This window comes from Buceros rhinoceros, unplaced genomic scaffold (genome assembly GCF_000710305.1).
Source record: "Buceros rhinoceros silvestris isolate BGI_N320 unplaced genomic scaffold, ASM71030v1 scaffold14387, whole genome shotgun sequence".
NCBI classification, from domain to species: Eukaryota; Metazoa; Chordata; class Aves; order Bucerotiformes; family Bucerotidae; genus Buceros; species Buceros rhinoceros.
Window position 1 is genome coordinate 30,431 of NW_010421676.1, and position 22,098 is coordinate 52,528.

The 22,098-nt window shown below is 43.3% G+C and overlaps 2 protein-coding genes across 2 annotated transcripts in view; one reads left to right on the plus strand and one right to left on the minus strand.

Annotated features, from left to right (window-relative positions):
* Positions 1-14,771, plus strand: part of GSAP (gamma-secretase activating protein) — a 42,186-nt gene extending 27,415 nt beyond the window's left edge. The window contains exons 20-30 of the mRNA XM_010139780.1: positions 168-223; positions 630-661; positions 1,633-1,694; positions 3,249-3,344; positions 8,156-8,226; positions 8,800-8,894; positions 9,989-10,108; positions 11,318-11,379; positions 13,283-13,387; positions 13,532-13,625; positions 14,671-14,771. Of these exons, the coding sequence (XP_010138082.1) occupies positions 168-223; positions 630-661; positions 1,633-1,694; positions 3,249-3,344; positions 8,156-8,226; positions 8,800-8,894; positions 9,989-10,108; positions 11,318-11,379; positions 13,283-13,387; positions 13,532-13,625; positions 14,671-14,771 (894 nt within the window). The remainder of the gene's footprint in view (positions 1-167; positions 224-629; positions 662-1,632; positions 1,695-3,248; positions 3,345-8,155; positions 8,227-8,799; positions 8,895-9,988; positions 10,109-11,317; positions 11,380-13,282; positions 13,388-13,531; positions 13,626-14,670) is intronic.
* A 1,731-nt stretch (positions 14,772-16,502) lies between these two features.
* CCDC146 (coiled-coil domain containing 146) overlaps positions 16,503-22,098 on the minus strand; it is a gene marked incomplete at its 5' end in the record, with an annotated part of 21,760 nt that continues 16,164 nt past the window's right edge. The window contains 4 exons of the mRNA XM_010139782.1: positions 16,503-16,706; positions 17,851-18,099; positions 19,133-19,270; positions 20,771-20,899. Of these exons, the coding sequence (XP_010138084.1) occupies positions 16,503-16,706; positions 17,851-18,099; positions 19,133-19,270; positions 20,771-20,899 (720 nt within the window). The remainder of the gene's footprint in view (positions 16,707-17,850; positions 18,100-19,132; positions 19,271-20,770; positions 20,900-22,098) is intronic.

Consider the following 22,098-nt stretch of genomic DNA (forward strand, 5'->3'; position numbering starts at 1 on the left):
AGATGTGTGTGAGTGTGGGGAGTTGGAACATGGGTTGAAGCCCCACTGTGCATTATTTCTGTTCAGAGGGAAAACCAGCTTCATGTCTTACCTGCATTTTATCAGGGAGTATTTTAATTTGCCTTCTACATTGTTCATTTGGGGATTTTTGTTTCTGTACAAACCAGAGAGAGGAGAGAAGAACCACAGCGTATTTGAGGAACATTTTTGAAAATGCCAAAAAGTAGGTACTGTTTTCTGTTGCATTTACTCTTTCTTACTTCGTTGAAGTGTGGTGAAGGATTTAATGTGTCAATTAGTTATCTAATGAGATGTCTTACTTCGAAGATTATCTAGCTGAAAATGAATTATTGGAATCTGTAATCATTACAGCATGATCTGAAATATCCAGGCCTCTAGAGCTGGGGAATTTATAGTAGATGTGAAGTTCCTCTTATGCAATCTAGACAGGTAGATATTAAATAACATTAAAAGATTTCTATCTTTTCTAAATATATTCACATGTATAGTTCTTGGATTTCTTTAGCTATCTTTGAAAGATCAAAGGGTCATTTAAGCTTTTTATTATCCTTATGAAATACTTTAGAGTATTGCATGTGAAACAAGCTGATTTTTGTTTCAAACCCCAGGGTACTTTCTCATCTGGACACTTGGGACTCTGGTAAGTAAAACTTGTCTTTATGTAGGCCTTAGCTGTAAGGCTTACTAGAATATTTCCATCTAGCTGTTTTTGGCTAAAAATAAGTTGCTGTCTGTGTTTTCAGCACTGAAGAGTTTCGAAAGAACTTGGTAAAAAATTTAGCACTTGGGTCTGTAAGATGTTGACTTGATTTTATGTTACATGATGAAATAGGAGATTCTTCCTTTGCTGTTAGTAGACAGGAAGCACGGATTAGGAAATACAGGGTATTAAATTTCAGTAGGTATTACAGTCTCCTCCCATGTAGATAGAAAAGTGGCGTTCTTTCACATAGCTGTCTGCAAATCTGAGTAACAAGAGCAGCCAGACCATGGGAGAGAACCGGGAAAGTGGGAGGTGATTCTGTGGAGTATTTACTTCCTTTATTTACTAGACATTTCCTCGGAAAAACCATGCAGCTGTTTTAGCTTGTTTGTTTGTAAATTACAAGATCTGGAAGTGTTTAAAAACCGTGTGGATGTGGTGCTGAGGGACATGGTGTAGGGACCCTGGCAGTACAGGGGGAACGGTTGGACTCGATGATCTTTAAGGTTTCTTCCAACCAGATGATTCTATGATCTAAACAGTGTATGCGTTTGCACTGGTGTTACCAGAAGGTTCTTTGTGCCTCTTTGCTCTGCGGAATCACCACAATGTGATAACTCTAAGTATCAAAGAAAAGAGTAATGCAAATGAAGTGTGAGGTGGTATGACAGGCTTGTATTCCTGTGTTAACCACTTGAGGGAGAAGACGGCAGATAGAGGGTTATTTTCTGTTCCTCAGTTCTCTCTTAAGCAGGCCTTGATTCTTCGCTATCTTAGTTCTGTAGGTGAGTAGAGTAAACCACAACTTCTGTTTGTGTATGTTTCTAAGTGCTTTTGAAGCTGGTTGAAGTCTTGTGATACTTCTGTCACATCGTGTCCTTGAATGATTCTTGCTCTGTTTATTTCAGAGGAAAGGCTAATACCTCTCTTTCAAGAGGAGGATTACCAGCAGCAATTGCTGATGGGACTGGTATGTGCTTTTGTCACAGTGTGCACTAGAGGACGCACAGCCTCAACAAATGTAAAGAATAAGCTTATAAGTTCCAGTGCTGAGTGAAAGCTCACTCGGAGTAGATATGGGATGAACATGGTATTTCCTAAGTTTTAGAGTTCATAGTCAGGATATCCTCTTAACAGGTCATGACATCATAAGGCATAGGGGAAAAACAGCAATGGAAAGGTTGATTTGTCAAAATGCTTTTTCTCAAAACAACGTTTCTGTGGCTAGAAACTTTTATTCCATCCTCCTGAGGTTTGCCTTAATCTGTCAGTTATTTTTGGACTACTTTACATCTGTAAAACATGTACAACTGAATTCCTCATCCACTGCTTTCCTCAAAGAGAAGATCACAGATCTTCTTGCTCCTCAATTTAACACCTTTTTAAACTGTCTTTTCATTCTGCCTCTCTTCTGGGACTGCTACGGCTATTCTGAGGTCCCTTTCTCTTTTGCACTGCTTTCACTGATGATATCCTTAAAGGATCAACCATCCTTATGCTCTCGGTAATAAGTCCCATCTCAAATTCCTACCTGTTCCCTCTCTGTCTAAATATATATCTTTGCTTATCTTTTGTTCTCTTGCTCTTAAAACCAATTAAAACTCTTCAGCATGCCCTGGAAGGTCTCAGGACTGCATCTGTGAAGAGCATATCAGCACTGCCCTTTCTGTCCATATCTAAGGCACTTTTGTAGTCTTGTCCCCTTGTTTCCAAGTTCTGCCTCTCATTTTCTGAAGCTTCTCTATATTCCTTCACTGCAGGTTATTCAGACAGATCCAAAAAGCAGGTCACTGCTGTCCTTTGTCTGTGCTTTCCTAATACCTATATTGCTGTCCTGACTTGTAAACTCCTCGAGATAGAGATTTTTATTTGCCTCAGGTTTACTCTGAGTTTGGAAACAAATAACATGTCATAGTAGTTCTCAACAAAGAACCAGCATGGACTTCAGTTGCAAGGTCAAGTATGAAGCTAGGTAAGGTCAGAGAACACTTCAGAAAGGAGAGGGTGGGGAGTGGCATGGACTGTGTGATAACAAACACCTGATTTTAAAGACTTTACAGTTAATATTTAAGCTGAAGTTGCCATTAATCACTCAGGTTCTCAGCTGCTACCACAAACTGTACTTGTGCTAGTTTTCTCTATCATAAAATCCATCAGGTTTGTTTGTAATAAATACAATCTCGGGATTCAATGTTCATATTAAAGTCCTTCTTTAACCCTGTTCACTTGGCTTGACTCAGAGATGAGATGTAAGAACTGTAAGCTTTTTCTCTTCAGTGTCATTCAAAGACAAGTTAGCTCTGTCTTGATGAATTTGCACCAAATAACCACTTTGAATATTCACATCTGTTGTTGAATTTAGCAAGATTTTACAGGAGCTTGGGGTTTCACTCTGAACTGGAGTTTTGTAAGAGGAAAACATTTTGTTGGGCTGATGCCTATTGATTAGGCCCTGTGCCTGCTGGAGCTTTTGCATCTTTTTGAAGACACCTAAGGACACCGAATTGTTGGCCTTTTTTTCTAGATGGTTGCTCATCTAAAGGATCACCTTATGAGACATCTACAGTATGTAGGAAAAAAGAAGATTGACCAAATAGTCTTGGATTACGTTGCAAACCTGGTTAGTTTGATTTCATAGTCACTGTTGTGAGCAAGCATGTATTTGTTGGAGGGTAGTGTCTCGGATGTGTATTGTGTGTATACAGCATATGTTCGGCGGGAGGAGATGCTTTTTAAGATGTTAACCATATTTTGCTTCTTAATATTGTATATGTTGATAAAGGAAATAATGATATTTAAATATTATGAAAGAGTTGTGTTCAAAATACTCAGAATAAGAGAAGGAATAGTTCCCTTTACAACTTGTACAAACATGATCTGCTCCCAGAAGTGAAAATGGGAACTCATCCTGGAAGCTGAAAGACTAGCCTTGAGATCCATTTTGTTTCCTGTAGAATACAGTGCTGCATGCCTTGAATAATGGAAGTGCCATCAGGGGAAATACAAATTAAGAAAAAAATATTTCACTCCAATATAACATGAGAGTAAATCGTCACTACTTCTACACACTAACTTCGACGGGCTTTTGGGACTGCAACAGGAGACAGAGTTTTGCCTGAAGAAATCCATGTAAACCACAGCAAAAAATTGCTTTCCAAATTCTTTATTTTCTGTCTTCCATCTGCTTAAGAGAAACTTTTAAAAAATAAGCTGCAAAAACTGTGACTGTTGTGCATAGAAATTATTGTACCTGGTTTTGCCTGCCTCAACATCAAGTCCTTTAAGTGCAGAGTCCACTTGTCAACTAGCACATCATGTTCTTTGTGCTAGCCCTGCCACACTGTTCAGCAGAATCTCCCCACAGTGCTATTTTCTAGGAATGGAAATCTGAGGAAACTTCCTTGAGACTATCGGTGCCTGCTCCTTCTTGGAAGTCCTCTGCAAATCGCTTGTGCTGTCAATGTTGCAGTATTCTCTGAGCCTCTGCAGCTTCCACTGAGGTTGCTGACTTTCTATTCAGGCCTTGCTCTGGCCTCTCTCAGAACAGCTTGATGAGTTGTTTCACTGGTAATCAGCAGCCTATTTTCTGGATCCTTATAGGAAAGAAAGAAAAACCTAATGGCTATTTAAAACAGAAACAATACAGCATGAACCAAAGCTTTGTACATGAAAACAGTGGTGAAAAAAAAAAAAGCACTAGTGGAATATTTATTCTCCTTTCATTCATTTTTCCAGTTATCATTTGTTCATTCTTAATATAAACTAGATAAAAATATGAAAACACCTGTCAAGCCTTGATCTGCAAGACTAAGTTATTATAGACTAAATCTTACAATCAAAACAAATTTCAGCTATCCCTGTCAGCAAACTTTCAGGATTAATTTTTTTTTATAGGTCGCTAAAAGTAAGAATTCTCTCAACTCAATTTACGCACTTCTTGTTCTTAGAAAAGCTACTATAAACAAAGATAATGTGTCTCTAAAAATTGCTTCTGCCCTCTGGCTGGTGTATCTTACGTGCTGTTTGGAAATCTTTAGAAATTTTTTCGTTGTGAGGCTTGGGTTTCCCCTCACTTAATCAGAAACTCTTACATCTTAAACCTGTCTATGTCCTAAGTGTTTGGAAGTTCTTCAGGCGAATTAATTGGTTTGATTCTGCCAACAGTTTTCTGTAGCATCATCAGCATCAGCAGCTGAGCTACTGAAACTCATGAAACAGGAAGAGATTTGAAATTATTTGCTTGTCTGTTTGCTTTCATAAAATACTCTTTTATTACATACTGGAGCAAGGGAGTGGCAGAGAATAGGGCTCCGTGGTTTGTAGCCACTCTATAAATCAATCGCAGCTGAAGTTGAAGTAGCCAAGACTTGGGAGCTTTGACAGTTTCTCACAAAACAACAGACTTGCGGCTGGTTGCTGTCAGGGAACTGAGTTGTATTTGTATACAAGGGGAGTAACTGGGGGAAGTGTGAGTGAAGTGTCTCACTGGGAATTCCCCCGTTCACCTAGCAGGTCTGCAGGGCCTGAGTGTGTCTGGTTACCACTCCACGTGCCACCTAGCCTGCAGTAGTTGTTTGCCTGTCCATATTCTCTCTCTCCCCCGCAATAACTTAGTTCTACTCTGTATCAGTTTCTCTCGCTTATTTCTGTGAGTCAGGAGAGGGGGAAAATAACTTATAGAAGCAGCATGACATTGCTGCCCTGACAGCAAGTGGAAGGAGAGACAGAGTGAACAGACAGCCTGTGGCACATGAAAGAGGCAAACCAGAATAAACCGTTGATGTTTCTCTGGAAGTCGCTGCAGTGGCTGCAGCTGTTTTGCTGGTGTCTGTGGGTAGCTATCTTCTGATGCAGTCTCAGCTGCAGAGGAATAGAAGACAGATGCCATTTGGATTTGAGTTTCCTCAGAAGGAGGAGGACTGCCTTGTATCCCCTGCACAGGAGGGAATCTGGAACACAGCAAGACCTTGTCTCGCTCCTTTTTATCTCCTTTGCTCTTGATTCTTTTCTTTGGCAGCTTCCGTGTCTTCCCTGTAGAAACAGCCACATGAGCTGAGCAGCACCTGGGGTCCCAAATTACTTCAGTGGAACTTCAGTGGCGATGTGCGTTCACAGCCCAGAAGGCCAATTGTATCCTGGGCTGCATCAGAAGAAGTGTGGCCAGCAGGTCCAGGGAAGTGATTGTGCCCCTCTACTCTGCTCTGGTGAGACCCCACCTGGAGGACCATGTCCAACTCTGGAGTCCTTAGCACAGGAAGGACATGGACATATTGGAATGGGTTCAGAGGCAGCCACAAAAGTCATCAGAGGGCTGGAACACCTCTGCTGTGAGGAATGGCTGAGAGTTGGGGTTGTTCAGCCTGGAGAATGGAAGGCTCTGTGGAGACCTTATGGTGACCTTTCAGTACGTAAAGGGGGCCTACAAGAAAGATGAAAACTGTCTTTTTAGCAGGGCCCATTGTGACAAGAATGGTTTTAAACTCAAAGAGAGGAGATTTAGACTAGATAGAAGGAATAAATTAATGTGCATGGTGAGGCATTAGAACAGGTTGCCCAGAGAGGTGGTAGATACCCCATTCTTGGAAACATTCCAGGTCAGGTTTGGATGGGGCTCTGAGCAACCTGATCTAGTTGAAGATGCCCCTGCTCACTGCAGGGAGGTTGTACTAGATGACCTTTAAAGGTCCCTTTCAACCCAAAGCATTCTGCTATTCTAACTTCATTCTACTCAAACCATTGCCTGAAAATGTAGGTGTTTCAAGACAGCAAGTTGCTTTGCAAATTACAGCCTAGGCCCCACTGCATGCGCTGTCTTGCCGGAAATGGCTTCTGATACTTGCCCAGAAAACACTTACATTGCACATCTTTGTTGCTACATGAAAAAAATGACTTTGCTCTGAAAGTATGTGTTTAGCTTGTACCTTGGTTCCCCTGGAGTCCCGCTGCTAGCCTTGGAGTGGAAAGTGCCTGTACTCCCTCTACAGAACAGATAATGTTTCCTTTCTGTCATGGACATTATTCTGTGTGTTAAGCAAAGAATATTGATTCTGGAGTATCATACCTGTGAAAATAACTCTTATTGCTCAAATAATTAGGGGTGATTTTGGAGTACGTAAGGACCTTCCCTTCGTCTCAACGCTTATCTTCAGATGAAGCTGTAGCTCCCAGTGCAGAGGCCTTAGCTGCACTCTGTATGCTGTCCAGAGATGAAAGTTGTTCTGGCAGCAGGTATGGTTCTTGTGATGCTTCTCTGAAAACTGGAAATCGCTCATTTCCTGGAAAATGAGTGGAGAAAACTTGCCATGCTCCAGAGAGATTAAACTGGAGCTTTCTACTGCATCCAGAAAGAAGATGGAAGGCTGGATGGAGTGGTGGAGGGAAAAGGTGCTACCTTGTAGAGCTTTCTGACCCAGATACAGAGGACATTACTGCAGACCGTTCTGGCCTTTGCATATGAACCTCTCCTGTGCGTCCTGTTGGAGCCTGTGACAAGTTAGAGGTTAGAGAGGGCAGAGTCTATGAGGAGAAAAGCGAGTGGGGAAAAAGTATTCCTGAATTTTAGCCGTCTTTGGGTGGAGGGGGAGAGTTTGTAACTTCTCGTGACACTTCTCTTCAAAGCAGGGATCAGACTTGCTTCCCAAGCATTTCCCGGGACTGATTGATTAGTGCACTTTGAGGCCCAGAGATAAAAGCTGCAGAGGAAGTGTCTCAATTCTGTTACTGAGATATGGAAGTGGTTACGCGTGACAACCGTGAGGGGCTGGCTAGAGGAAGTTATTTCAACTGCTCTGAGAGAACAGGGCTTGTGCCTTTCGTATGCTGACAGTCTGTACTGGAGGTCTGTCTGGGAGCACAAAGAAGCGACAATATGGGCCAAGGGATTGTTGTACTTGACTACGGACAGAACTAAAACTCAGTAGAGGAGAAAAGAGTGGTCTCATGTTTCCTCCTTGTGCCAGGGCTAGATCTGTGATTGCTCCTGCAGACTTTTTTCAGCAAACTCTGTATTCCACTGTCTTCATCTTTGTCCAGTTATGTCTGGGCTATAGGGACCTTTCCTTGCCAAATGCTCAGCCACTTGGACATGCAGTGTTTGCTTTCATAACAAACAGGTCCTTGAGAATTTGATGCAAGAAATCAGCTGATGCCCGAGAAGCATGATGTGTTAAGATGCTGTGTAAGTTGCACAATGATTTGATGAGCTGGAACCACTTACTTGAAAGTTCTGGAGTAGGGCAGTTGAGTTACAACTCAAATTTTAATCAATTCTACATTTTAAGCCCCTAGGGAAAAAAAAAGTTAAATACTGAAGTCTTAGTAGGAGTCTCATGGTAAGTTTTTAACAAAAACTGGTGTGTGCAATGAACAAAGGCCAAGCGCCTGCTGTATGAAGATTCCTGGAAACATTCAGTCTTTTGTTTTTTGTTTTAGCTCAATCTGGTACATCGAATAATGAAAGAAGTTTGGAGGAGATACCAGCTTCATTCCTGCATCTTCTGCTTGTGAGCAAGTCATGTTAAAGTTTTCAGCCTGCCTTTTAAAACATAGGCATAATAATTTTAGTCTCCAACTGTACTCCTTGCTTGAACAGCCAGTGCTTACTCTGCTGTTAATGTCAGTGTGACTGTCATGCTCTTTGTAATGATCCCGCTGGGCCCCTCTAGGCCAACAGGAGTATTAATCATACAGACAGCTTTATGGCTGGAGTTCAGAACTGCTGAGTTCACAGTGCTCTTGAGTTAGGTAATGGCTGTTGAACATCAATAAGAGCCGGGTCACTCATACCAGCACTCATAATATTTCATCTGTTGATGTTGATACCAGGTACTGCTGGGAGACTTGTAAATATGGAGAAGAGGGGGAGGGAGAAAGGGGACACCACAGAGACTCTGTGTGTCACCATTGAACAGCAAGCGCTCTCAGTGACAGATACCTAGGCAAGCAAGATAGCATCCCATGGCAATTCACCTTAAGTGCATGCATTAGTGCACAGGTAGTGCCACAGGTTTTACCACCTCTCCAGGAGAGATGGGCATCTCAGGTTCCTAATATGTTGCTGCTTTGTTAAAATACAGTGATGAGAGAGGAAGTGCAGGAGAGTTTGCAGTCTTCCGCATCATGAGTCGGATTCTGGAAGCAGCAAATGGCATGTGCATGCCTTTACCTCCTGGTAAGTCCTGTGTTTTGTTGTTTTCATCATAGGTGAGGAGAGCCATGCTTTGAATTCCTCCCAGAGGAGCACTAGTGTGCTAGGAGCTTATGTGTCAAGTTAGCTTTGACAGTATTGAAATCTATTCTAGACAGTTAGAGAGGGGAAAGACCCTCCATAAACACGTGCAAGTGAGACAAAACAGTTACTGCAAATAGAGACAACAACTCAGAAATGTAGGTTGTGTTTACAGCTTTCAGTGAAATGCTTGAGCACAATCTTAGTGCAGAACTAAGGTTTAGACTTCTTTCATATATATATTTTTCTTAGACAACTGGACTTTAGCATCATGGGCTACAAGGGAAAATCCTACCTTGGAGGGGAAAAGAAAGGTGTTTTTTCTCCTGCTGTTTGCTTGCTAATATTTTTCAATTTTATCCTGAATGGATTACCTCCAGTCATGATGGCAGAGCTGATCTTGATAGTAGCTCCTCATAATCACTTACAGTCTTTTCAAACCACTTGCTTATTTTTGTTAGGGAAAGGCTTTTTAGCTTCGTGATGCTTTCAGATTCTGTTTGAATCTTTCTAGCTTGTATTTCCTGATCTGTCTTCAGCCTGTGAAACTGTTTTTGATCCCTGGAACTTACTGAGTGGGCACAAATGGTGTCATGTGATGACAAGACCATCATTTGGCTGATGTTGAATCTTAATGCTGCCTGTGGGAATGTGTGGGTGGCAGCCACATACTGAGAGTGGTGAGGCCTCACGTTTTGATTAATAGGAGGAAAGAGCGAGATAAAAGACAAATTACTAGACCAATTCAGATACAAGGCATCTTACATTAACATCTTGGAGATGTTTAATGGCTGTGCATTACTATAATGACTGTTTTCAGTCCCCCTGGCCTTTCTCTTTTTGGCAGGATTATACTTGAGAGTACTTAAAGGATGCCTAAATAAGACATGACTTCTGATAAACCAGTTTCCTCACCAATTAAGAGCAGAAGACAGGAAGAGCATTTGCTTTAGCTAGAGTAACGTCAGTCTCTAGTACAGTTTTAGGAAAAAAAACCCCACATGGTTGTACCAAACAAGTTTGTGTCTCTTTCATAGGTTTTCACACTCTGCACTTGGGGCTTGGTGTTCGATGTCTCCCTCTGCACACCCTCCTGCACTATATTGATACTGGAGTCTTGCATTTGACAGAAACATGTGTCAGGAAATTGCTGAAAGGTACAGTGCGTTTGGTGTGTTTTGTGTGTCACCAGCCCACTAATTTGGAGTGATACCCTTTCAGCTGTTCAAACTCAGACACAGGATTTACCACCTGGCTAAATCCGCTCCTCCCTCCTCAGAGTTGTTTCAGTGAGAGCTGTAGCTGATGGTGTTGCCCAGCTGAAAGGAGAAAGTCAGGGCTCAAACTATACGATTGAGCCTTATCATAGTAGACAAAGAAATACCTGTTTAGGGAGAATGTGATCTTACAATTTTTCCAGTTGGGACTTTCTTAGAGAAGTTAATACTAAAGTTCATTACAGAATTTACTGGAGGATTTCTGTGGTTATTTATGAAAGTGCACACGAAAGCAAGGAAGTTCTGTCTACTCTCCAGTCCTTGGGTTTTGCTTTAACTGTGTTTGGAATAAGATAATCCTAGTGCAGGGATTAGCAAATAGCTAAAGCTCTGTGCTAGGAAGTAATTCAAAATAAGCAAACAAAGGCCTGCCTGACCCAGCATCCCAATGTTTTTAGTAAATATTGAGCTTGTGGACATCTGAGTATATTGTAATGTTAACTAAAAGCAGGAGATCATGTTCTGTATGTGGCTTTCTTCTCAGCAGGAGCTAAATAGCTTATTTCCACAAAGGAGGCTCATGAGCACACTGGCACGCGTACGCTGGGAATGACTGCGGCCCAAGGCTTCAGAGTGAAGTGGGGAGTGGCAGTTGCAGGCGTAGTTGCCATCACACCTGTATTAATTGTCTTTTTTTAGATCAGAAGAGAGGGAGAGAAAACTGTAGCATAAGTTTCCTGGAATGCAGCAGCACTATAAGAGTCTCTGACGGTTCCAGCCATGTTCCCTTGTAATGCGCAGTGCTATTTCCCCAGTGTTGGAGGAAAAGGACAACACAATATGCTGTATTAATCTGTGCCTGCTCTTGATAAACGAAGAATTGTAAAAGTGGGGAGTAGTTCTTAGTCAAAACAGGCTTGCATTAGTGTATAACTTGCTACATAAAACAGTGAAGTTACATATAAATACACAGAAAAATATTTATGTAAAAGGTGTAAATAACACTCCCAATAGCCCTTACTTAAAATTAAAATTTTCATTTCACTACAGAGATAACATTTATTCAGAATGTCTTCAGTGAAGGTTGAAAGTTTTAGTTGAGTGGTTACTGTTTTGGTTTAGGTTTTTTTTTTTTCCTTTCTCTTGCAGATCTGGACAACACTGAGAAGAATGAAAAGCTGAAGTTCAGTATTGTCATGAGGCTTCCTGAGGTAACTAGTGACTCTGGATGTCATTGCTTTAGAATCGATAGGATTCGATAGGAACCATACAAAGGAATAGGGCGCAGATGTAACCAGAACCTCCACAGTTTCTCCACCTGTTGCTCATGACCTGTAGGGTACCTCGTAAAACACCATGGACAAGTCTATAATTTATCAGTGTCTCCTGTACCCTGCAGGAATCAGAAAGGCAAGACGGACACTGTTCTGCTGAGTACTCATCTGCATAAAGCAGTAAGGGTTTGGTGGGGCTTAAAGAGGATTTATGGGGGAGGGGGCTGTGTTTTTTAGCATCCACAAATGCCTTTCTCACTTGTGACCTCTGCACTTGGTTTTACACATTTTATCAAATATGGTCAAAAGCTGGTACAGTAAAAACTTTAAAGTCTGATCACACCACAACTCTGTGGTGAGGATTGAGTTACAAGATCTCCCCCTCTGTGAAGTCTCCCAGCCTCACCCACTGGTAAGGTGGCTCGTTTAGCCACATGCTGGAGCTAATTACTCATGCTCCATTAAAAGTTCCAACAGAATGGGAGATTGACTTCTCTTTTTCCCATTTTGTTCTTAGTGCGCACCACTGTGCTGCAGAGGAGGCACATCATCTCAGTGAGCAGAGGAAAACCAGGGATCCCCCCGCGGGGACTGCCTTGCTGTAGAACAGGCTTTTCTCAGCATGAGTTGCTTATTGTTTGCTCATTAGGGACTGTTACATATAGTTCCAGTGGCCAGAAGTGCTGCTTTGGTTTTCCTCTAACAAGGGCTTCTTTATCTGGCAGCAGTTTTGAGAAGGGGTAGGGAAGGAGAACTCCGCATGAGGTTCTTTGTCCTCTGTGTCTTGTTTCGGGCATGGGCTGGTGAGCTGGGGTCAGCGCGGGGCCTCTCTGATCTGTCAGCCCCGGGCCTGGTGGGTGGGGAACACCATTCCAACAGCGCTTTTGGCGCAAAGGGCTAAGCTGAGAGAGCTTTAGGGACATGCACTGCTGGTTACGCACATAAGACTCAGTGCCTTATTGTATCTATTTACAGCTTTGGGAAAAAATGCAGAGAATAGTTTGTTTGCCAAAAGGACTCTTTGGGGTGACTTTGGACTATTCTGAGCAGGTTACGTTCCCTGGATGAATTCAGTTGCACCAGAAGCAAGTATTTACCACTGAAACTGTCCAGCATTTCCTAAATGAACTCTTTCAGTAGGTTGTATTGCAATGCCCCTGGAAGCGAGGGGGAAGATCTAGTCAGGGAAGATGGCAGAAGGTTGAGCTAATTTCAGTGTGTTCCTATTTATTTGCTTTTGGGTTAGGATTGGAAGCTTTGGGAGACAGGGGTTTGAATCTCTTTTGCCTTTGGGAATGTTATCAGTTCCCAGGATGACATCCTAAATACTGGGGTGTGAATTTGTTTCCCAGTGTCTCTCCTTGTCAGTGTTCTGTTTTTGTGAGAGTCCTTAGAGTGAGCCTGAGAGGAGCTCTGTTCTGAACGGAGCGTGGAGGAGGGGGGCATCTGTGTTTATTCTTTGGGAGAAGAATGGATCTAGGCCAAAGAGTCACAGTAAAGGATAAGTGGTCTTTTTAAGCCTCAATTAATATTTAAGTACACATGCAAATTGGGACAGAGATTATGCGACAGACTGATTGATAGAAACTTATTGAGGATACCAAGTAGCAAAGTTTTCATTGTTTCCCACATATTGCAATCTCTGAGATACTGGCTATGATAGAAAGGCTCCATGGCTAAAAATGATGACAACCTAGCTTCTGTCATCTGTGTCTGAAAGCAAAACATCTGCGTTTACAGCCTGGATTTTTTTTTTTTTCCAGATTTTCCCTTCCTTTTCCTGTTCCTGTTTCCACTGTCCTGTACTTACGTTCTCAGTTTTTTGTTTCTTGCTTACTAGGCTCTTGGTCAAAAGGTCCGCCAGTTTTGGAATCATCCAATAAATGCTAATTTCATTGCACGGAAATATGTGAAATTCTTGCTCGAGAAGCTGGGGAACAGGCAGGTAAGAGCACATAGGCCTTTTTTAATGTTTTGCTTTGACAGTGTTGAGATTCTTGACCTTTCTGTAGACTATGATGCACTGAATATAACTGAAACCTGGTACTCTGCAACTTTGTGAACTAACCTCAAATATTGTCCCTTACAGTGTAGCAGGCCTGTCCCCGAGAGACTCTCAGTCCCTGTAGAGTTTTTGCCTCTTAACTACCTGACTAGTATGCTGGTGGAAATAGAGAATCAAGGTAATGTTAATTCTGGAAGACCAGTAACTGTTACCCTTTGATGCTTACACTCAGCTCTGTCCTGGCCATGCTGACATAACTGAGTTAAACCCCAGTGATGTCTGAACATGTAGGTTTGGTTACCGTTCTGCTGATGGGAATTGTCAGGGCGCTTCTGCACTGCATTCCCTTTCATCCAAGTCCTCTCTGTGCTGAATCCGGCAAACCTGCGTTTTTCAGAACACGTGTGGTGAAACATGGTTCTTGTACACTGTGGTGGGAGCTGTTATTTTATGTTCAGATGGGACAAAGGACTCGTTCCCTGTTTATACCATATGGTGACTAAGAGGCAGCCAAAATCAGGTCTTCCACCTCAGAAAAGAGTACCCCCATCACCAGGCCAGGAGGGGCTCTGAAGTAACAAGCACTTCTTTATTTCAATGCTTTTCCTTTTTTTAAATTAAATTTAAATTGGGTAGGGCACTTGGTGCACACAGTTAACCTGAGCACCTGAAGATCTTTCATTCCACCAGAACGGCAAGGTGCATTAAGGGGAGCGTGGTTCTCTTTAGAATTACTGGCTATGCCTGTATGAGCAAGCAAAGCAAAGTCAGGATAAGGACCTGTAGATAAAATAGGATTGTCCATGTATGGATATCATCCCATTTGGGGAGGAAAAAACTTAAACCGTATAGAAGCATATGAGCACATGCCCTGGTCCGTCTTGTGTACTAGCACAAACATAGCTACTGTGCTTAGATCTTGTTTTGGATCTCCAGTGTAGAATTAGTATGGAAATCTCTAGTGGCCTCCAAAGATGCTCGTGCTTTCCTCCTTGTGGGATATCATTTACTTATATCCCACCTACAGGGAACCTTCTGCCATGGGTGGGCATCCAGACAGCTCCACTGAAAGCTGTAGGTGTTTTGTGTGAATGGCAACACAGGCCCCTCTAGTACCTTAGCGGTCAGTGTTGTAGATTAAGATGTTTAACAGACTGTGGGACTAAGTGTACAAGAACACCTACGACTCTGTAAGTTCTAACTTTCTAACGATGGCTTTCTAGGTGTGCACCTGTATGAAAAACAAGACCATGTTAATGTAAGATTTGTAGAGGAAGTGGCACTCAAACACACTATGATGCTTTTGGGCCTCAAGTATTCCTGAAATAACATGCCGCTGAAGGAGGCGAACTGTGGTACTCTTATCTAAACGTATTCACGCAGAGGTGTGCAACCAACCTTTTCTTGTGTTTGTGTTAAATGTCGCATTGTTTTCCAACCAATCTGCAGTTTTGTGTAGCCACCGTGACTGACATAAGCTACTTGAAATACTGTTTGGTGTATCACCTTAAGGCTGAAATCACTGACTTATAAATGCTAGAGAAGTTAGTCTGACACAACCCCAGGTTCCCAATGAAAGATACCTGTGGTTTCGTTGTTTTATGTTGGGTATCACGTTGTTTTATGTGCAGGGTATCAAAACATGCTGTGAAAATTGGTATTAATGATAATTATTTTAACAAGACAGGCAGTCCTGGTGGTCCAGTCGTGTTGTACAGTAACAAGAAACCAGCAAGTGTTTATTCATTCGGATTTACTAAAACGATTCCTTGGGGTGTTTATGTAAAGCAGGTGAGAATAACAAGAGATGACTCAGTCTCTGTATATACTGCAGCGGTGCTGATGTGTTCAGTCTTGCGGTGGCCAGGTGTTATCTTACAGTACCTCTGCCTTTGGAGATGGATTCTAACATATTCAGTTTCGTAATTAGCACAAAAGATAATCTACTTAAAGTGCATGTGACAGGATTTGGTTTTGTTTCTTTTAAGATGTGTAATATCTTATAAGCAATACAAGATAGAAAAAAAGTGGTCCAGAAATCTGCCTTAACGGCATCTGGGACAGAGTTTTACTTTATTCTTTCCATACAGCTTTTAGTGTTACAGTTCAAACCTCAGCTTCAAAAAGAAGTGATGGAGTTTAATTTTTCCTTAATTTTCAACTTTTATTTATATGTAACTGGACCAGTGGTGTTTGGTTTTTTTGGTGGTTTTGTTTGTAGGTTTGTTTGGGTTTAAGTTCTGAACTGTGACCATTAATTTGAAATAGTGACTGTGGTTTGGTATGCAGAGAAAATCCTATGTTCTGACAGATGGGATTTCTGCAGTCTTTGCTGGATTTAAAAACACTCCTGTCAAAGTTTCAGACTATTACACTAGTGAAACTCATTGACAATTTGCTAGATTTTGGAGGTTTTCAATAGCCACCTCCAGTCATCTCTGAGCAGCTTCCACCGACGCTTCCCGCTCCTTACCAGTAGAACAAAAAGATCCAGTTCTCAGGAGTGACTTGGCAAGTTCGTGGTCATTCCCTTGTCTTTGCCATCAATGTTTTAGCCTTCTCAGTAACTGCATAGAGGGAGGAGTATTTTTCTCAATATAATTAAAATTTGTCTGGCAAATGTAAACTCCGATCCCAGACTGCAGAAGGCTGTGTCTGTCGGTGTGTTTGTGTAAGCGCTGGGGACTTTGTTGGGGTTGTATTAATAACAAGAGATGTTCTAACCTTTTCTTTTTAATGAAATGCATTATAAAATATAATCAGATGCAATAAAACTTCACCTGGAAAAAAAAATAAGTCTAGTGTGATGATCACTTATTTTTCTTATCACTTTAAAATACTGCACTGCCTTTGGGACACCAGGCTCCTCCTAGCCAGGAGAAGGGAACATGGATCACTGGTGATTTAGCTGTGCTTCTGGCATTAACTGCTTCGTTTTCAGTATGGAGTGTGGCAGAACGCTGAGGGACGTTCCTCAGTGCAGTGTAAATGCTATTGGCCCTAGAGATTCAGCAGCCGATAATGAGTGGCCTCTCCTGCTGTAGGTGCCACCTGTTCAGATTTCAATTGGCTTTACAGTAGGTTTTCTGAAATGTCTCATATTTGAGCCAGGTTCACTTGGTTTGAAAGGAGCCAGAGCGCCGTAGGGCCGCGGCACTGGGAGGCTGTATTCATCGTCGGGGATGTAGGCGTTTGGGCGTTGTTCCGCTGTCGTGTGGACACGGCCGGGCACTGCGGCTTGTTCCTCTTCTGCAGCACGCTGTGGAAGAAACACGGTTTGACGTTATAAGGTGTTAAACCTCCGGCACTCTCCGGAGCCAATGCACAGAATGCTGAACAAAGGAAACACTGTTAGTCTAGTCCTTAGCAAACCAGGAATCCAGAGGGGTACTAGAAGGAAAGTGTGAGTTACTGACCGTGTAGATGTGAGTTTGTCCTTTTAAATAGCACACAGTTTGAGCCTGTAGTGCTTATTTATGAAGAAAACAGGTCAGATTAACTTCTTTTAGAAGTTAATCTCAGGAACAAGGTAATAGTTCTGATGCTTCCAAACATGGCTGTATTTATGCTGACAGCAGCTGTTCTGAACACAGTTACTGCACTGAGCTTCTGTCTGCAGCACTGAAAGGAAACTGAGTCACAGCATGAGGAGAAGTGTGAATGACAGAAGTTTCTTACTCTAAACCAGTTTTACCACAGCACTTCTGCGTGACTTCAAGTTTAAGTGTAGGCTCAGCGTATTTCTCTCCCAGCTCCATGTACGTTTCAGATTCCCTTGGAGAGATCAGCTGAAGGATCCATACAGCAGAGCAGATCTCCCCTCAGCAGGAGCTCCCTCAGTACGCACATCTCACTCCTACACTGCCTTTTCTTCCCTGGGAGCGCTCTGCTCTGGGAACGCTGGTGGTCTCAACTAAGGAGGCACAATATCCAGTGTCCTATCAGCAGTCTGATTTCTTGCTACTGCTGATCAGATGTTCAGCGCAAATGCTATATGGAAGATGCCAAACTTAACTTTCCTGAACCTCGCACTCCACCTTTTGCAGCTTTACCATGAAATCAAGTGAAGAGCAGTACTTTGCTGATGGCTCTCGCCCATCGTCTCAAAACAGGGTCAGACAAATCCCTTCAGTAATTCAAGGAAAGTCGTCCGTATAGTGTATTCTCTCCGTAAGATTCAATGGCCAGTTCTAAGTGGTGTTGCCAGACTGCAGTTGAAACTCCACAAACCCACAATGTGCCACTTCAGTAGTTGTCTCTGTCTGTGCCATCATCTCCACTGACTCCTGGAGCTCCGTGTTTGGCTACGCAGTGAGCTACTGCAGCTCTTGCAGAAAGACAAGCCAGAGCAGTGAAAAAAGATGGGGTTGAAAATGTAATTGCAACATATGGCAAAAACTTACTTTAGCTCTGGCTTCAGCTGCTGCTTTTTGCATCTTCTCATTGCGTAGTATCTTCAACCACTCATTTTCGATTTCTTTGGGAGGGGGAAGCCCTTGGTCTATTCTGGATGAAACAATTACCAAAAATTGTTCTTTGTCTCTCATTTCCTGCTGGAGTTTAGTGGCCAGTGCTTGCTTCATGGATAGCTCTGCAACGAGAGCCATCATCGTCTGCGTTCTGGCCCTTATCTTCTTCTGCAGTTCATTCTTCTGGAACAAGAAACAGTTGTGTTTTAGTCAGGGTTCCCTTCAGACGCTTACTGAGCGTGATAGCTGGGTGAGCGTAAACCCTCAGCGGGGCCGAGGGTTGAGGAGTTATCCTTGGCAGGGGGTGCACAGAAGGGGAACGGGACAGGAATCCTTGGGTCTGACTGGACGTGGTTTAAACAAAAAAGCCAAACAAAACTTGAAAAAAGGAGTATCTTGAGAGATTAACAGGGAACGGGGTGAGTCAGAGCACTTGCGAATGCAACTTTTGGTACACTGCTGTGGCCGTGATTTCACAAACCCAAATAACAGCCATGTTATTTCTCTGCGTGTGGAAAACTACTGTAAAGATGTGATTTGCTTTAAGTCTTTCTGAGTGCTAGATCTCTAACGCCTAAGGAAAAAAAAATCAACCCTGGCCTCGTTTTACATTAATTAGCATTTTTTCTGTTTTTCACTCAGTTCTGAGCTTTTTCATTAAGGAATTGGGGGCGAGAGGATTTTTGCTCTTCCCCAACCAATGTTACTGGCTGTTAAAAGGAAATAGCTATAATTATATAAAAATAACTGCATTGAAAATGCTGTTTCTCTCCTGTGTGGTTCTCCCTACCTAAACAACAATCTAGGTACCGAGTTTATCTTTTGATATGTTGGAGTAGAATCTACCTGGCTCTTCCTTATTTCTTTTAGCCTTTGATGTGCTTGTTGTGGAAAGGTCGTTACGTCCGCATGCAAAAGGAGGATTCCACCAAGTTTCTAAGCATCTGCCTAAGAACTGACCCTGTATCTTGGTGAAAGGTGCTATTTACTGTGTGACTTTCTTGCAGAAAGGAAGTACGCTCACTGAATGCCTTTGGTGTGTCCACAGCACCGTTACTCCTAAATGTCTGTAGTTTCTAAAGACTAACATACGATTTTCCTGTCACCATTTCAGCCACTTTTGTAATTTGCAAGTGAGTCATCGTCCCTCTTGCCCAGATGCTATTGTATTTATTTCACACAGGCCAGCAGGCAGAGCGCGCTGTGCCTTCCTTACCCTCTTAGCTAACAGCAGCGTGTCCTGCTTCCCGTTCTCTGCCACGGCACGGATTCTGTCTGTCAGCCGGGAAACCTGCTCGTAGAGGACATCTGTCTCCAGCAACTTCTCCTCCTCCTGCGCCAGCTCCACCTCGAGCTGCAGGGAGGAGGAGTACACAGGGTGTAGGTAAGCGGCAGGGGACGGAGCAGCACAGGGTGTTCCTGTGATTGCTTTGAGAGCTGCTGAGATAATCCTGGTGAACAGCCATAAATAATCACTTCACCGTCAGTTTTCTCAAAATTTTCACCCTCTCTGCCAAGTATGAGGCCAAAGGTGGTTCAGCTGGTTATTGTCAGTCGTATAGTTTGTTCCATATCAGACCAGGCCCTTTTGGGGGGCAGGGGCTTACACCAGCATTATTACTGCCTTGCTGTGATTCTCTTTAAAACAATGTGGGTTTTTTAGGGGCAATTTTTTTTTTTTTTTAAATCTTCTGGTTCCTTGAGTCACACCATAATGAGAAGGTTTCAGCTCTTGCTTTAAATACCTTTTCCCTCCTGCTGCTAAAAAACCCCCAAAACATAGTTTGGGCTCGAAAGGTGAAGAAACAACTATAAGGACTTTAAAATTGCAAGGAGATTGAAATCTCTTTCATACTTAAACTTATCTCAGGACTCAAGAGAACTGGCTTTTTAATGTGCAGGCTGGTAGTAGCAGGCTGTGTTGTAGCCTGCTTGGCAGTGCAGAGCTCCTCCCTGTTGAGCAAAAAGCTGCAGTAATTCAAGCAGAAGTGTTCATGGTAAATCCCTACAAACTAGGTTTCAAAAGGAGTATTTCAGCGTGTACTGCTCCGAGCTTGGTGTTACCCCAATACCTCCACAGCCCTCTGGGAATCTGCCCCAAAGACTAAATAAAGTAGGGGGGAGTTTTGTGCCCCTATATATGGGACAGACAAAAATACCCAAGAAAATATCGTGGTTGCTCCTTCCATTCCTTTATCTACCCGCCATGCAGGAGGTGCCCTGGAAGTGTCTTTCTGCTGGACGTAGTGCTTCGTTCTGAAGCCTCTCCTGGCAGTGCCGGCAGTGCTGCAGGCAGGTGTGCACCTTGCTTGGCTGGCCCGGCTGCCTCTGCCACAAAGGTCTGTTCTGTGGCTCCCTGTTTGGCGTGGCAACAGAACAGTACGACCAGAGCCTGAGAAGGATGTCTGTTTGGTCCTACACAGACCTTGCGGAGAGGGTGGTGGGACTGTCTCCTGCTCATGGGCTGTGCATCATGGTAAAATAGCTGATAGCCAGTTGCAGAAGAATGACAGCTTTGTTTGTTAGCAGTTTTTCTGCATTTATTCCCCTGTGGTGCCTTTTCTGTGCCTTCCCGAAGAGAAGCGGGAGGGTCTGCACTGAGGAGGACTAGTTACAGTGGAAGCTGTGGAGCCAGGTGTACCCTACAGGGCTCACTCTCTCCAGCCTCTGCTGGAACAAGTCAAAATGTCCTATGTCCATTTATCCTGGAATGCAGACGCTGGGCTGGAGTTCCCATTAGCCAATAGTTATTTGAATTCCTCTTACAGAAAATTTATTTTAAAAGACACTGTTTGTTTTTTCTAAAAGCAGTCAATTGCAGCAGAACAGCTTGAGGTGTGAGGAGTGATGTTACCTGCTCAATCTTTTTCAGCAGCTCAGGTGGAGATGGGTCCTTCCCTCCCAAGTCTCGCTTTCTGCTTGCGTTTGTGGGGTCGGCAAAGATTTCCTCCATCTGCTTAATCCTGTCCTGGCACTGGGAATACTAGCAAACAAAAACCCACAGCAGTTACTTTTTCAGACAAGAAGCCCAAAGGGCTGCTATTATCTACGTGACCAGAGAGGGAAGGTCTTAGTGTGTCTGGTTTACACCAGGAGAACTGTGCTAAAGTGGCTGGGACAGTGTGGGACTAAGCAAGGGGATACTGGTCAAACACCGGGAAACATTTCCCTACGAGGAGAGGCAGGTGTATGTCGTTCTGCGGTCCTAGGGCTAGTGAATGGGAATTTGAAAACCAGTAGATTGTGTCACAGAAGGTCATCCCTTTAACACACTAATATAAATCAGCTTCATCTTATTAATGGTTCAAGTGTCCTGAATGCTTGTTCTCTTGACTCCTTCTCCACCTCCACACAACAACCTGAAATTGTATATACATAATAATAAATATATATATACATAAAAATAATGCAGCTGCACAGAAGATGCTGCTTCTCTGAGCCACCGGGTATCACAACAAAAGCCCTGAACTGGAAAATCATTTTCACCTTCTGAATAAGTTTGGTAAGTCAGAAAAAGGCTGTCCCAGGGACCGATAACTTCTTCCTCTTCTGCTGGTGACCTGCATGAAAAGCCACAGATGGTTTGTACCAAATCACGTCCTTTGGGCCGTAGCAGGTTGGGCTCAGGGCCACCCTCCACAGCCACTCTTAGCAGGCAGGGGAATGGAGCGCAGGCGCTGAGCTACAGTTCCATCCTGAGGAGGCACTGGAGCCCTGGGGAAGGGTGGGAGTCCCTGCTGGTGTCTACTCCCTTCCCTCTCCCCAAGTCTCTGCAACCTGGCCCAGCTGGCACCTTCACTGGTGGAGGTGGTCTGCACAGGGGCAGTGGTGGATGCCTGGGTCTCCTGTGGGACTCACAGTGGGAGCATGTCCCCCCCAACACACCCTCAGACTCGATCCCACAGACTTTACCAGACAGGGTTTCCTTGTGCTGGGAAGCAGGGAGAGTAACACAAAGGATTATGAGCCATTTTCAATGTTTTTTTTCAAAAGGGAACTGCAGTGTGACAGTTGCAGGACGGAGGAAAACCCTGCTGTCTGCCAGAAATGAGTCCCACCTGCTGCTTTGTCCTCAGGTTACTTCTTTTCTCCTCAGGAATACACCAGACCTTTGAGATGTGTGGGGGGGTGTCTTCCTTTATTCCCTACCATCTTGTCTTTGACCCAGAGGATCCGTGTAGG